Below are 14,151 nucleotides of genomic sequence, written 5' to 3' on the forward strand. Positions count from 1 at the left end.
TTTTATGTGGCAGCATTTCTATTCATCTTCTCCCTGTATTTAGTTTCCTAAATTTCATTTTTCGTCCTTCCTATGTGTAAGTATTATGTTTGCATTTAGACCAAATGACAGAAGCAGACTTTGTGCTTACTACCTTTCTATCAATGTCTCAATCTAAAAAGAGTTGCTCTAAAAAAGCCAAAATTTTCATTTACCACAGAATATCAGCATGATTTAATTCTTCAAACACTGCATCTCTGAAGGTACTGCTTTTTAAGAGTATAAATCCAGAATCCTGCAATTTTGTATACAAGTATTTTTAACTTCTATGTAAAGACTTAGACAACTGACGATGTTTGACTCTTACAAGAAAGTAAGTTTAAAGCTAGCAACTGAAAAAGATAAGAAAGCAGAAAAAATTATCAAATAGTCCTCTGGCAGTCAGAGACACAAAAAGCTTCCTCTTCCAAGCAAAGGCAGCAAGAAAAATCCATAAAATTAACAATGCCCTTTGTAAACCTGGCTATAGTGAGCTGAGGACTTGCTTCCTAGAAAACAAGCCACTTCAAAGGCCATTCTGCCTTATAAACATTTACTAAACAACCAAGTAAATGCACATGAGAAATAAAACTCATGTATCTTCTGTACAATGAAAAGTAAACCATCGCCATGTCTGAGTAGAGCCAATATAACTTTCAAACTAAAGTACCACCCAGAGCAATAAAACCTGCAATATGGCAATGCTAAAAAAAAAAAATATCAAAATGGTGTTTTCAAATTGTGTGATTACTGTTTCCACCTCTAATGAAAAAAGATACACTTCACACAAGGCAGCTGACATCAAAAACATCAAGCTATTACTCAAATCAGTCTGATTCACAAAATTTACAGGATGCACATACTATTGCTAAACTTCTTAAAATAAGGAACTATATCAATTGATGTGAACAATGAAGATTTACGTATGACATTCCATTAGAATGATACATGACTCAAGACTTTTTTTAATCAAAGTCTTTTTAAGGCTACAGATATGGTACAGTATTCACTGTCAAGAGAGAGAAGTTATTGCTACAGAAGAACTAAACTGCACTCGTTAAGATTTTTGAATAACAGCCAAAGCAGCAGCCTCTGAGAAGCATTAAAATTTAGAAGTATACATGCATATTACAAATCCCAATACAATACCACTTACCAAAATCATAACCTTCTGGAATCACATTGTGGCTGGCAACTCCGTGTTTTAAGTTAACCTATATACACAATGGAGTTAAACATGTCACATTTAAATTTCAATCTAAAATTCTAATATTTAAAAAGTTAGCATTTTAGTACAGGTTTCAGATAATCCCTCTGACATACAATAAAATTAAAAATATTCATCTATGTTTTAAACAGAATAAGGCTTCTATTTTTAGCTAATAAAAATCACTGAATAGTAAGATGACTTTATATTGTGTGTAATTTTGTAACTGGTAAAGGACTTTAAAGTTTATCAAATAAGTATTTTACTTTCATCCCATACAAATCTTAACATTTACTATTTTTTTCCTAAAAAAGCTGTTAGTAACAAGACATTTCTCCAGGACAGTGACATAAATGGAAGCAGAACTGAATGTGAAGCATGCTCTACGCTTCAATCTATTAACTGGAATACTAGGTACATTATCTCATGCTTTACTTACTGTTGGAAGAAGGGTTCGCCAGAGTCAAGAAGACACTCAATACGAGTTATGCATCTTGCTCAACTTTATTAGTTTCTAACACTACTTATATAGAACTGATACACATGCATATTCGTAAAGCAGAAATATAATTGGTTAGTAGTCTCTAAGCGCGCGTGGTTCTCACACCCCTAATTATCATGACTAAAGTAAGCATTCTATCCATGTAGCTAGTTGTGTTGCTGTGCTTCAGCCTTGTAGTTTGTTACTCCCTATATTCCCATACCGGTCCCTATCCTTCTTGGCCCTGCACCTGCTTTCCCAGCAGCTGTAGCTTGTAACAGCCACGGCCTGTTGGCACAACATAATTACTTGGTCTCAGGATTCACGAATAGCTCAAGGCTACCTTTCTTGTTATCTTCAGCACAGCAACTTCAGTGCAATTCTGATTACAGGCCTATTCTAATACCAGGCCTGGACCGTGCAGATCTTCAGAGATTCTAAGGCCATGCTTCTGCAGCCATTCTTCTACAACTTACCAACGACTCATCACAACCACGATGGTAGAACATCTCTGATTTCACATTCCAGTAAGCAAAAAGGTTATCCAGTCGTACAAGCTGAAAATGCAACAGAACATATATATTTATATCTACAGCTTTTAGATTAATAACTTGGATTTCACAAAGTCTGGATGAATAATATTCAGAATGTTCTTTTTGGACTACACATCCTTTTATTTTAAAGCCTATATGGTTACATGTGTTCTTGACCCCACTTTGTGGCAGGAACTCTAATTCAGCTTAATTTATTAACAATTCTTTCTTTAGCATACCGTGTATACTGTACCTTGTAGAACAACTTGGCAGTTTCATCATGTAAACATGGATTCCAATTCTTATCTGAGGTCTGAAATGAGAAATAAAGAAAATCATTCCAGTATCTATAATACACCAACATTTTATCATCATTGAAACAAAACAGGAAAAGAGAGGAATAGCATCATAATTGACCCCACTGAAAATACTGGGATGCCACCTTCTGATTTAATATGATTAAGCCATGACATAGAAAATCAGTAAGGCTACTTCCCCCCAACAATAACACATGCATGCGCAGTGACTGGCAGGCTGCACACAAGAAGCAGAAGATTCTTTAAAATTCTGTTTTCACTATTGCAAACTGTTTTCCTTTACACCAGTATTATTTCTAGGCAGGCTTTTTGGAAAGAGATAAACAAAAGACTAGAATTCTTTCATAATTCTGGAAGTAGCATTTTAGTTTGAGCCCAACAGAAATAGCATATGCTATTATACCTTTTTCAATGCTAATAACCATTTCAAGAGCGCATCAGTAAAAATACCAAAGCTTCTGTTCACTAAGCAAAATTGTTCAGGGGAATGGGCTAGCAAAAACCTTTCAGTTCAGTGTGCTAGGAACAAGTATTCATACGACAGCTATTTCATTGAAAAAAGTAACATTTACTTATACATATTTTCTATAAAATGTCTATAAAATTACCAGTTACAAAACTACTGAATCAGAGCAAATTAGCAGAATCTGCATATTGCTACTACTAGGTAGTCTTCCAGGAAAAAAAAAGATGTATACAGTCTATGATGATACTATCAGCACTTTAAAGTGGAGCATGCAGATCAAAGAAGTGAGCTCTAGTTTTAAACAAGATGTCATCCTCTTCCCTGTCCTCCTCCTGCCTCCCCAGTGTCAAGTGCAAACTTCCTTTCTTAGGGCTCATGGCAGTTTCCATAAAATATTCATAGATTCTGAATAGCCCAAATCCAGCATAGCCTAGTATCTGTCAACCATGAAGTGCAACAGGCAGAAGAACAAAAATTTCCTCCGAAGGTCTGTTTTAATGGTAGCACTTTATCTTCAATGGCACGCCACCACAATATTTATGCTGGATTTGATAAACCAAGTAGTTACCATTGTGCATTGCTCATACTTACAGGTACACTCACTAAACAGCATGTTACCAGACAGCACAGTAATACACAAAAAGATAACTTAACCTATCAATATACATCAACTTGCTTTTTAAATGAAAAATAAAATTACCTGCAAACTTAGATTCTGAAGAGAAATCCCAAATGACAAGGGGTTATTCCGATTTGTGATCTGATAGAGTAGGGGGGAAATGTCAAAAAATGATTATCTTACGCTCTAAATTTAGATTCCAAAGTAAACAGCCAACATTATATTTATATATAGCAAAGATCTGACAACTGTATCTTCTTTGTACCCAATCATATGCTTATAAACATCTTCATGCTTTGATACAAGATTTTTACCCATTTTCATTACTATTTTTTTTATTTTACTTTTTTTTAAGACTATGAAACTTCCAAAACTTTACTAGTAATCTCTTGACATGGAAAGCAACTAGGAGAAAAGAAATCAGACAGGTTCCTAATTTCATGTTACAGTGCACTATCTGTTATGCTGAGATATACAGAAGTACTTACATCATCTTCATAGCGAATATGGATGTTGGAAATTTTCACCTGAAGATTTTTGATGACCTGAGTGACTAGTTTTTCTACAAAAGTGTCTTGTTTCTCTTCTTTTACTTTATCTAAGTTAAAGGAAAATAATTTAATATTTTGTTTGCATTGAAGTATTTTTAAAACTATACTTGAGAAAACAGTAACATAATGAAGATTGTACTATAGATATTTAAACTTTCTATTACATTGTACTCTAGTCTTATAAAAACATGTCCTTTCAGTATAATCTATAACATTTCTATACTTAGACTAGGTGACTTCAACTTTATTGACTGCTTCATTAAGGATCAAGATGTTCAGAAGTATGACTTGCACCTACTGATACTCACGGTAGCCAATACATATTTCTTGAAAGTACCAGAAGTTGAATTTAACATGTTAAGACTTAACATGTATCAAAGAACATATTAAACAGGATCTTTTAAAAAGTCTAACCATAAAAATTGTTTGCTACTGGAAACAAAGTTAAATTGCTTCTTATGAAAGAAGAGGAAACAACATCCCCCAACGCATGACCCAAACAAGCAATATTTCAAAAGCCTTGTTTATATCAGATCATGTCAGTGCTTGAACCTTCTTATTTTCAGGATGCCTGCTCTGCAATATTGATGCTAAATCTGTAACTATTAGGTTTAAGTATCAAGAGGAAAACAGGAATCTAAAACACTTAAAGTGACAATTGCACCATCTTTCTTGATTAAAATACGTAACATCACTTTCATTAGCTTTTCTGACTCCTACCTTGGTCAGCTATTTTCTGCTTTGCTTCCTCTATTCTTTGCAATTCCCTTTGTCTTGCTTCCAAGAGCTGCCTGGCTTCTTTTTCAGAATCATATTTTATGCCTAAATAAACAATATAAAAAGGTATGATACAAAAAACCTTACACATTTTTGGAAGATGCTGTTTCAAAAGCAGTAATTTTCACATTTTGTTAATAGTTATGTAACAGAAAAAAATTAGGTGACTAAATGTAAACTGCTGAAAGACACCCCATTCCAACCATCTAACTATGTACATGCTAGGAGTATTTACTAAAAATAAAGCTCCCAAAAACAGTATCAACCCATTCTGGGTACTTCTGAAATACCACCAGTCTATATTCACTTTTTTCTCCACATTAACTTACTGGCTGTGGGCACAATAAGCAAATAAACTCCATCAAGAACTGCCTCAACAGGTTGAGTATAAAGGTTTTGCCATGGAATCTGTAGGTTAAGTTGACCTACAAACACAAAAGAAAAAGGTTGAGGTATACAGTTAAATAGCTGACTGGGAGAAAAAAACCCCAAACATCAGAAATACAATCAACATCAACCACAAAATCTCTCAACAACTGTTACACTGAACAGAAAAAATAGTGCATCTGAGGCACATGTTCTTTGGGTTGTTTGTTTCACACAGCACATAAATGAACATGAGGCAAGCAGAACTATTAAGTCTACAGGGCTTCTCCTTACCCCCTTGAATTATATGCCTTCTTCCTAATATCAACCTCTCCCTCCTTGTAAATCCACTACAGCACCCTCATAAACAAGAAAAGCATGGGCTGCTCACATGTGATCAGTCAGCTAAATACCCACAAAACCAGAATTTTTGAAATACACACTTTTCTTCTTCTATGGAAGACAGTCTTAAAAGACTTAAAAGACATAGTGTGTATGTCTTGTGAACATGAGGATCCTGAGATTACAGTGTATCTCATTCTTCACAGAAGCGCCAGTCTTAATAAACTATTAAGTCATTCACAGGAAAAATATATATACTTTCAGGGTAGATTAAGCAAAACATAATGGCTTTAGACTTTGCTTTAAGAATCCACTAACTTAAAAGACAATCAACTTGCAATGAAAAAACTTTTCATAGTAACAAAAACAGGGAAGCAGGATAGGAAGGGAAGTGGAAGGCAAAATAACATGGAGTCTTGCTAAGACAGGGGATGAGATCCAGTCCTGCTCATGTGCTCATCTTTGTTGTGTTAGGTTCTCTTCTCATTCACATTGAAGTCATTAGACAATGCTCTAGTATATTTTAACTTTACCATCTGAACTCAAGAAAAGGAGCTTCAAACAGGTTTATTTTAGGAGACAAACTTCAGACTGTACAAAGTATGCAAATCAAGGAAACTAGGAAGATTACTTGCTCAGGATGCCTAGAGCCACTTGCAAGGAAAAGTAGTATGTTTAACTCCTGCATGGGTGTCTGATAAAATGTAACTTACCAATATGTCCTGCTTTAACTTTGAATGGCACATCCAGCTGACTCTGAAAAAGTATTTTAGAAGATTTAAGCTCGTTTTAGCAACTCGTGAAATATTCCCATATAGGAAAAAGATAATGATAACCTTAACAACAAATCTAGCTTTCAACCACTGAAAAAAACCCGTTCAATATAATGGAATAAGCAAGCATCTGGTTACTGATTTAGACTGTTAAGCCATGCTAGGCTAAATACGTTCCCAAGAGCAAGTTTCTAGCTTCATGAGCTATGGAAAAAACAAAGGTCTTTCAGTATTGCTCTTGACCTAAACATACTCTTTCAGTAATGCTGAGTTTTGGTTTTGAGGAGAAAACACTAAATAAAACCAGCATACAAATTCACCTTTAAATTTAATCTCAAGTTAATTAGACTAGCACACAAGTTCAGAGAAAAAACCAGCAATTTTTCATTTAAATGATAGTGTATTTTAAAATAAGAACCAAAAAAATCATGTACAACCCAAAACATCATTCAAGAATCATTTCTGCTAGCATTTTATTTTTATTTTCAGTAACTTACCAGTGCATTTTCTTTTATTTCAAGATTCTTCAGTGCTACAGCTCCTAAAAGCAAAGTAGTCAATAAGTAAAACTACAATGAGCAAAGTAATTGTGATGCACACTAAACATCCTCAAGTCTGAGTAAGTGGTCCCTGACCTGTGGTTCTTCAAGTCTCTGCTGTGAAAGATACCCACAACCTACACCTCAAATATCCATGAAATATGATTAAGAGCACATTGTTCATTCATGCTACAAAATTATATCTTACGTTTTTCTCATGGAGCTTGCGTGTCCATGGAAAAGAACCTAAGATTCCTCAAAGTGTTGGAAATTACTGTCACGTTTTGTAAGGAGCCATTCTGAAATTAGAAGTTTGCTTCTTTTTCCTCAACCATCTGCTTCCTGTGCTTGTTGGAAATCCAGCAACATTAAGTTTTGAGTGAATTTTTAGCCTTCAAAAGATCTTAAGATTTGCAAGTTATATTTATAGGCTTATAGAAGTTCACAGGAAGATTTCAGTAAATCTAATTTTAAAATGTCTTAAAACAATAAATTCAGTACCCTGTAAACACAGAAAATTTGAATTGCAAGATCCATTTTTACAGCATACTTGCCATCAGACACTTGCATCAGACACAAAGGAACATTGGAAGGGGCCAGGAAACTCGTAACTTAAAAACATGCACATCGTCTGAAGCAATGTCTTCTGCAAATTCTAGAAGGATGGAACACCTGCAACAGTTACCTCTGAATTACTTGTAGTGTTAATACATGCACATAGAACAGACACTTGATACAGCTGATTAGGGACATAAATGAGATTCAGGAAACCAGAAGGAAATTACGGGCCTGGAAAAGAATACAACTTGAGACTGCAAATGAAGATTTGATTGACCCAGTAATGTTTTCCTTTTGGGGACACAAGTTAGAAATGGCCAAACATATGGGGAGACAGAAGCTTCAACTGCAAGAAATATTCTTGCAGCTAGATAGTGCTAATGGCATTAGACTACTGTTCAAAGTACTGCTGATTTTGGGAAACAGAACCCTGGTCTCAAAAATGTATTCATTAAAACAGCTGGCTCAAGTTATTGAACCACTGTGGAAGAAGTGATCAGGTAAACTAATCCATCCATCTTGTACTTGCAAAATACTTACAGTCTTTAAAGATTTAATTTATGCATTATAATGATCTATTATCGGTTTCCAGTAAAAGTCTACACATCTGACATGTGCCACCAGACTCTCCAGAGAAATAGTACATGCAGAAGGATGCCTTTTGAGAGCTGGTCGTTCTGATTCTAAGCTTTATAATATACACATATTGACAGGAGCATTAGAAAAGGAAAAGAAAAAGAAAAAAAAAACGTTCAAAGAAAGCATTCCCAGAAGTGGTCTGTAACTACAACTAGTCTACATAGTCTTTGTAGGTAATAACCAGGTGATATTTTTTATATATCATTGGGTTCGATTCTACTCTAATTTTTTTCCCTGATAAAGCTGACCCTGCACAGACCATTTTAACACTCATTAGAAAAAGCTCCATTATGTGACACACACAAAAAAAAAGGTTTTGCTTCTCCAAGACACCACTAATGGTAAACTCTAAGACTACATGACACATGGAACAGCGCAAGTTGAGTTTAGTTTCTTTACTTCCATTATTGACATTACCTCTCATTTATCAAGGTTTTGGCTCATGCCACATTTCACGTTAGGCACAGTAACTTAAACTGCAATAATTTGGCAAGCGTAATGCTTCTGAAAAAGTACTGCGAAGTAAGCACGGATTATTATCTCAAGCACTTTCAAACAGTATTTTGTAATAGAGGCCTACAGCTCATTTTATCTGAGCACATCATAGTGGCAGAGAATGAACACAGGATTGATACTGTTTCAAACAAGAAGGCTTTGACAATTCTACATGAAATATTGGGAAGTGGGGTAAATAATTCTTTAACATTTTTCCTATACTTATGATTTTACAATTAGTAAGTTTAAAGGTTTCAGTGAAAATCATTAGAAGAGCTAGAAATCAGTAAAACTTCAATTATCTCAATTTTAGGATAAAATTACTGGAACACATTCACTAAAATACCAGTTTACTTACGAAAACCTTGACTGAGAGTCTGACCATAGTGAATGTTAAGCCCTTATGTTTTATATATTTACGCAACCTTTCTTCTTCCTACACTTGAGAGAGACTGCAAGAGAGAGATCGCAAATAGTTCTGTTTACTTGCAGGAATGTTCAAAGTTACCACACCTCAGCTGGCAACCAATTTTAACACTCAAGATTCAAAATGCAGTAGCTGACCATGTCAACATTCTCTTTCATTGCCAACATTTAGTCTCTATCACACTCAGCTGCTTCACTTGCACTCCAAGTGCAATTGCACTGTATCCTGACTGTTCTACTGGGGTGGGGGAAGACCTTACAAACAGAAGCAGAAAAATCAGGGAACAAAGGCCTGTTACAGATCATAACACAGCTATTGAATTGTACCATCTTGGAGCACTGCCGATGGCTTTTAATTGCAAGAATTTCAAAATACATCAAAAATTGGTTGTTTGGTTCTGTTGGGGTTTTGGGGTTGTTGTTTTCCCCCACTGTTGCAGGCAATTGGATGTTTTGTTTTGACAACAGAAATGCATCCAGATAAAACCCCATCTGATGGGTTAAGAATTGCCCAACTAAGCAACCATGATTATATATAGTATATACAAGTAACTGGAGTTGTATAAATATCTACGTTGAAACTTGCAGGCTAACAGCCAAAAAACAACAATAAAAGCCAGAACATTTATAAATACTTATAGCACAGTCTAGGTTTTATTTCAGCTATATTACAAAGCAAATTCTTAGTTTTATAGATCTCTGGACATCGTAAATGATTCATCAAAATCAAACATTTGTCAAAATTCTAGAACAGGTTTATAGTTTTAGGTTTAGATACTCAAAATCACTTCATGAATTTGAATGCATGAACCAGTATCTACTACCAAGAAAGCTTGCAAGAAGAGAGCTAGAAAATAAGAAAACACTCAGTAAGTCATTTCACCAAAGAGGCCTAAATGAAATTGTGTTAAGGATGTCAACAGAAGCTAAAGAGGGGGAAGAAAATTAAACCACATAAAAATCCTGCAGATTTAACCTGTGTATTAATCACATCTCTGTAAATAAGCATGGAGGGAAGGGAGGTGGGCACCGGGAAGGCAGCTGAGATGAATGAAAATATCTCAGCTGGTATCTGACCAGTATCCAATACTCCTCCTTACATATTTTAACAGAATTTATGGTTTTTAGCAACAGCACTGCCAGCTTGTGACCACCTTTGATCACTTTTATAGAAACTGCTGCTTTTGCCAGTCATTTCCCACTTGTGTTTGTGCTGTTAATTATTCCTGTTTTAAGCATGTTTTCTAGAGGCAAACTGTAAGTCTTTGAGGATCCGATGCTGCCAAATACCTCTTCTATTGACATCTATTGTGCAATAGGTTATGACAGGCAGCAGAAACTTCACCCCTCAGTCAATTCAAATTACTAATATGTTAAGGGGGGGGGGGGGGGTGTGGTGCTGCTGCATCTGCTATACCTAAACAAGGCAAGGCATGCAAAAGTAGTCATCTTCTATTATAAAATAGGTTAGATGGAAAAAAAAGTTAAAAGTGCTTGTGTGCTGAGAAACTTTTGTCAATTACCTGCCTGTATCATCTCTACAAATGTAGCTGCCCCAGTAAGAGACACCAGCTAGCCAATTAATTTGTGTTAAATAAGTTATGCTTGAGACTGTCTAACAAGTAAATGTGCAGAGTCAACAGAGAATTAAGTATTTTAAAGGGCTGTACTGAGGGTCTGACCAAGACAATGAATTAAAAGTTATTTAGACCCACGCAAAAGAAAATAGTTGCCACATGGACTCTGGTCAAACTGTTCAGTCTCTCATACTGTTTGGAAATCTCAGTGGCACTTCTCAGAGACAACTGTCAACACCTCACATTGCTTCAGGCATTTCTTCAGGTACTGAAATACAACTTTGTTAGGTCTACAGCACTCAAAGACATCTAACTTACCTAAATACTTCTCTTACCTGTTTATCTAAGCCTAGTACTTACATATTTGTTAACGCAGCTCTTTGGAAATATCTTTTAAAGTGAAGACCGGAACAGGAAGAGATTTAAAACACCATTCTTCCTAGCATTAGCCATCCAATATCTTTCCTTGATGGCTGCCTAACACAGTAGCTTTCTGTTCTGCTTTACACTACTGACTTTTAAAGGAATAAAATTTCCTTCCCAGTTACATTCTTTCCTAAGCCCTGGCCATTTCAATAGTAGTCTTACATGTTCAAATTACCTTTCTCACGTGTACAGATTGTCCTACATTCTCCTTTATGCACTGCCTTTTGTATTTCAGGTCATTCAGTTCTTGCAACTTTCAGCCATGAGTATGTTTTTCAGCCACCGCATTTTTCTTTAGTGTTGAGACAATCTGCATTTTTACCCTTCAATCTGTGGATTTTCTTAAGCGGCAGGCAGGGCAACAACATTTTAACACATTTTTGCAGTTACTACTGTGTTCATGTATGTTGTTTGGAGCCAAATCATCAAAACTTTACTACAGATTGAATCTGGAGACCTTCAATGGCATGCTGAATTCTCATTTCGGTTTTGCATAATGAGAATGTTAGCCATGTTCATTAAAAGTCATTAACAAAGCTCCCAAATTTACAGAAGCTGAAACTACACAAAGTTTTTACACATATATCCACAATCTACTAATAGGTTACCAGTCTTAATTTAAATAGGCTAGCTATAAACGATCAGGTCATAACTTGTTCCATACAGCATCAAAAAAAAAACAACAACTCACTTGAGTACTCAGTCATTCAGAAGCAAAAAAAAATTCAGTTTTTTTTTTTAAAAGTGAGAGCTCTAATGTGCACCTAACCTGGTAAGAGTTTTGCCTCACAGAAGCGTAAGCTGCCAAGAGTAACCCTCAGCAATCTACAGAGCTGGAAAAAACAAGTTTTTACCTTTTTGTAATGTATAAACATTGGCCAAAACATTTACAGAATTTTCCCTATTTTACTTTAAATATTTTCCTTGGCTTCCCTGAACAGAAAGAAGAAACTATGATAACTGAAGAACTTGTTAAGGACACAAAACAAACAATTAGTTTGACATACTTCTGCTGACAGACACGCTAAAATCAGTCTTTTCACATAAGCTGCACACATAAAATCTGTAATAAATATGCTATATTGAGCCTTCTACAGATCAAGGACTACTCTTTCTCTTCAGCACTTACACGTGCTGTTGCAGTGTTAGGGCTTCACACAAGAGAGTGAACTTTGCAAGGATCCTACAAATGCCTTGTCTAACTGAAGGAAAGCTACTGCAGAGATGAATCAAATAAGGACGCCATTTCAGAAAACAGAATCACGAAAGAAAAACGTCCAAGATGCAAAACAAAAAACTCCAGGAGAAGCTTCCAAAATCTGATTCATAAATGTGAGTACCCAAGAATGGAACTGTAGGTAGGGAATACCTCGAGACTGCACCACACTTGCAGACACACGAATGCACACATCAGAAAAACCTGCATCTCTTTTTCTTTTGCTGATGCTGCAGAAATCTGGAATGCATACGCAAAACTGAGCCAGGAGTTGTCACTGCACACCTATCTGTTAATTGCACGTGTCTTACTCTTCTGCTGCTGCCTCGCTTTGCCCAGACATACCGGAAAGAGACCTTCGTCACCACCTTCTTGTGCATACGTTACTAAAGAGATCTCAACAGGGCACGTTCACACAGCACACTTCAGAACTGACACTGACCATTACCTACCCCGCCTAGCACAGTTGGTCACAGCCTTTGCAAACGCCTAAGACCGTTTCTATTCCTCGTCCTTTAACTTTAAAAATGACAAGTTATTCCAGGCTACGAAAAAGAAACGGCATGTCACTGCTGTTTGCAGGGAGGCTGCTAACTTCCTCCGCACACTGCCGGCAACTTCAACGCTATCGAGACCCCGCTCCCGATTTCGGGGTAGGGTTCCAGCCCGCCCGCCTCGGGCCAGGCGCCGCCGCGGCCCGCCCAGCCCTCCGCAAACGGACCGCGCGGGTCCCGACACCCGCAAGCGCCCAGCCGAGGGGCGCCCCCAGCCAGGGCAAGACAGCAACATCAGCTCCACAAGAAAACGTAAAACCCCACCAGGCATTCGCGCACCTGAAGCACTCTGGCCGGGTTTTATCTGTCCCTCGCTTTGCGGCTCCTCCCGGCCCCGCGGACGCCTCCCGCCCCGCCGCCCCCGCTGCCGCAGCCGGCTGCTCCACGCCCCCCGCGGACGCCGCCTCCCCAGCCCTCCCGCCCTCACGACTATTTTTAAGCTGCCGGGCTGCCCAGCAGGCGGAGCGGCGGCAGAGCTGCGGGCAGGCAGCCCAGCGCGGCGGCGGGCGCGGCCCGATCCGGGCCGGAGGGACAGCGCCCCGGCCGCCCCCTTCGCGCGGGCCGCAGGGCGGCCCCGGGCCCGGCAGGGCGGGAAGCGCCGCGGGGTGCTGAGGGCGGCGTGCGGGCGGGCAGGCAGACCGGCTGGGCCGGGCGGCGCGGCCCCCCGCGGCGCGGCAGCCCCGTACCTCCCCAGATGCCCAGCTTCAGCTGGGAGCTGTCCAGGTTCACCACGTAGTCACCGAGAAAACGGTTCAGGACGTCCACGACCAGCGACTCAAACACCATCCTGCCCCGTCGCCGCCCCAGCAGCGGCGACAGCGGCTGTAACAGCGCCGCCGCGCCCCCGGCTCCGTCTTCCGACCCTGCCTGGCCGCGGCCCCGCCCCGCCCCCCACACGCACGCTGCGGCGCCCCGCCCCGCGGCGCGGCCCGAGGGGGCGGGCCCCGGCCACCCCGCCGCCTCCGCCCCGCCCTCCTCCCGCCAGCTGTCCAAACGCGGCGCCCCCAACGCCGCGCTGTGCGCATGCGCCATGGGCCGCGTCCCTGCGCGCAGGCGCCGTGTGGCTGCCTGGTGCGGCTGCGCACGCGGGGCGGGAGGGGCGCGGGCTCTTGGCGTGCCTCCCGCCGTTGCCGGGGCCGTCTCGTACGAATTCCGAGGCGAACACGAGGTTTTCAGACGGGCAGAGGACTTTTGTTTGTTTTTAAGATAGCGGTTATCTTGTCCGAGGAGTTTTAAGCGTAGTAGACATAACTATGTTTTAAATAAGTGTT

At 39.1% G+C, this 14,151-nt stretch overlaps 1 protein-coding gene across 3 annotated transcripts in view; it reads right to left on the minus strand.

Annotated features, from left to right (window-relative positions):
• The window catches only part of VPS13A (vacuolar protein sorting 13 homolog A), a 112,503-nt gene extending 98,752 nt beyond the window's left edge, over positions 1–13,751 (minus strand). For all 3 annotated transcript variants that reach the window (XM_055790454.1, XM_055790456.1, XM_055790455.1), the window contains exons 1-10: positions 13,567–13,751; positions 6,948–6,991; positions 6,391–6,433; positions 5,299–5,394; positions 4,913–5,014; positions 4,130–4,239; positions 3,723–3,782; positions 2,493–2,552; positions 2,183–2,263; positions 1,175–1,232 (exon numbers count right to left, since the gene is read on the minus strand). In XM_055790454.1, coding sequence (XP_055646429.1) covers positions 1,175–1,232; positions 2,183–2,263; positions 2,493–2,552; positions 3,723–3,782; positions 4,130–4,239; positions 4,913–5,014; positions 5,299–5,394; positions 6,391–6,433; positions 6,948–6,991; positions 13,567–13,666 — 754 coding nt within the window. In that variant the 5' untranslated portion in view covers positions 13,667–13,751. The remainder of the gene's footprint in view (positions 1–1,174; positions 1,233–2,182; positions 2,264–2,492; positions 2,553–3,722; positions 3,783–4,129; positions 4,240–4,912; positions 5,015–5,298; positions 5,395–6,390; positions 6,434–6,947; positions 6,992–13,566) is intronic.
• Positions 13,752–14,151: the final 400 nt, after the last annotated feature.

This window comes from Falco peregrinus, chromosome Z (assembly GCF_023634155.1).
Source record: "Falco peregrinus isolate bFalPer1 chromosome Z, bFalPer1.pri, whole genome shotgun sequence".
Lineage (NCBI taxonomy): Eukaryota > Metazoa > Chordata > Aves > Falconiformes > Falconidae > Falco > Falco peregrinus.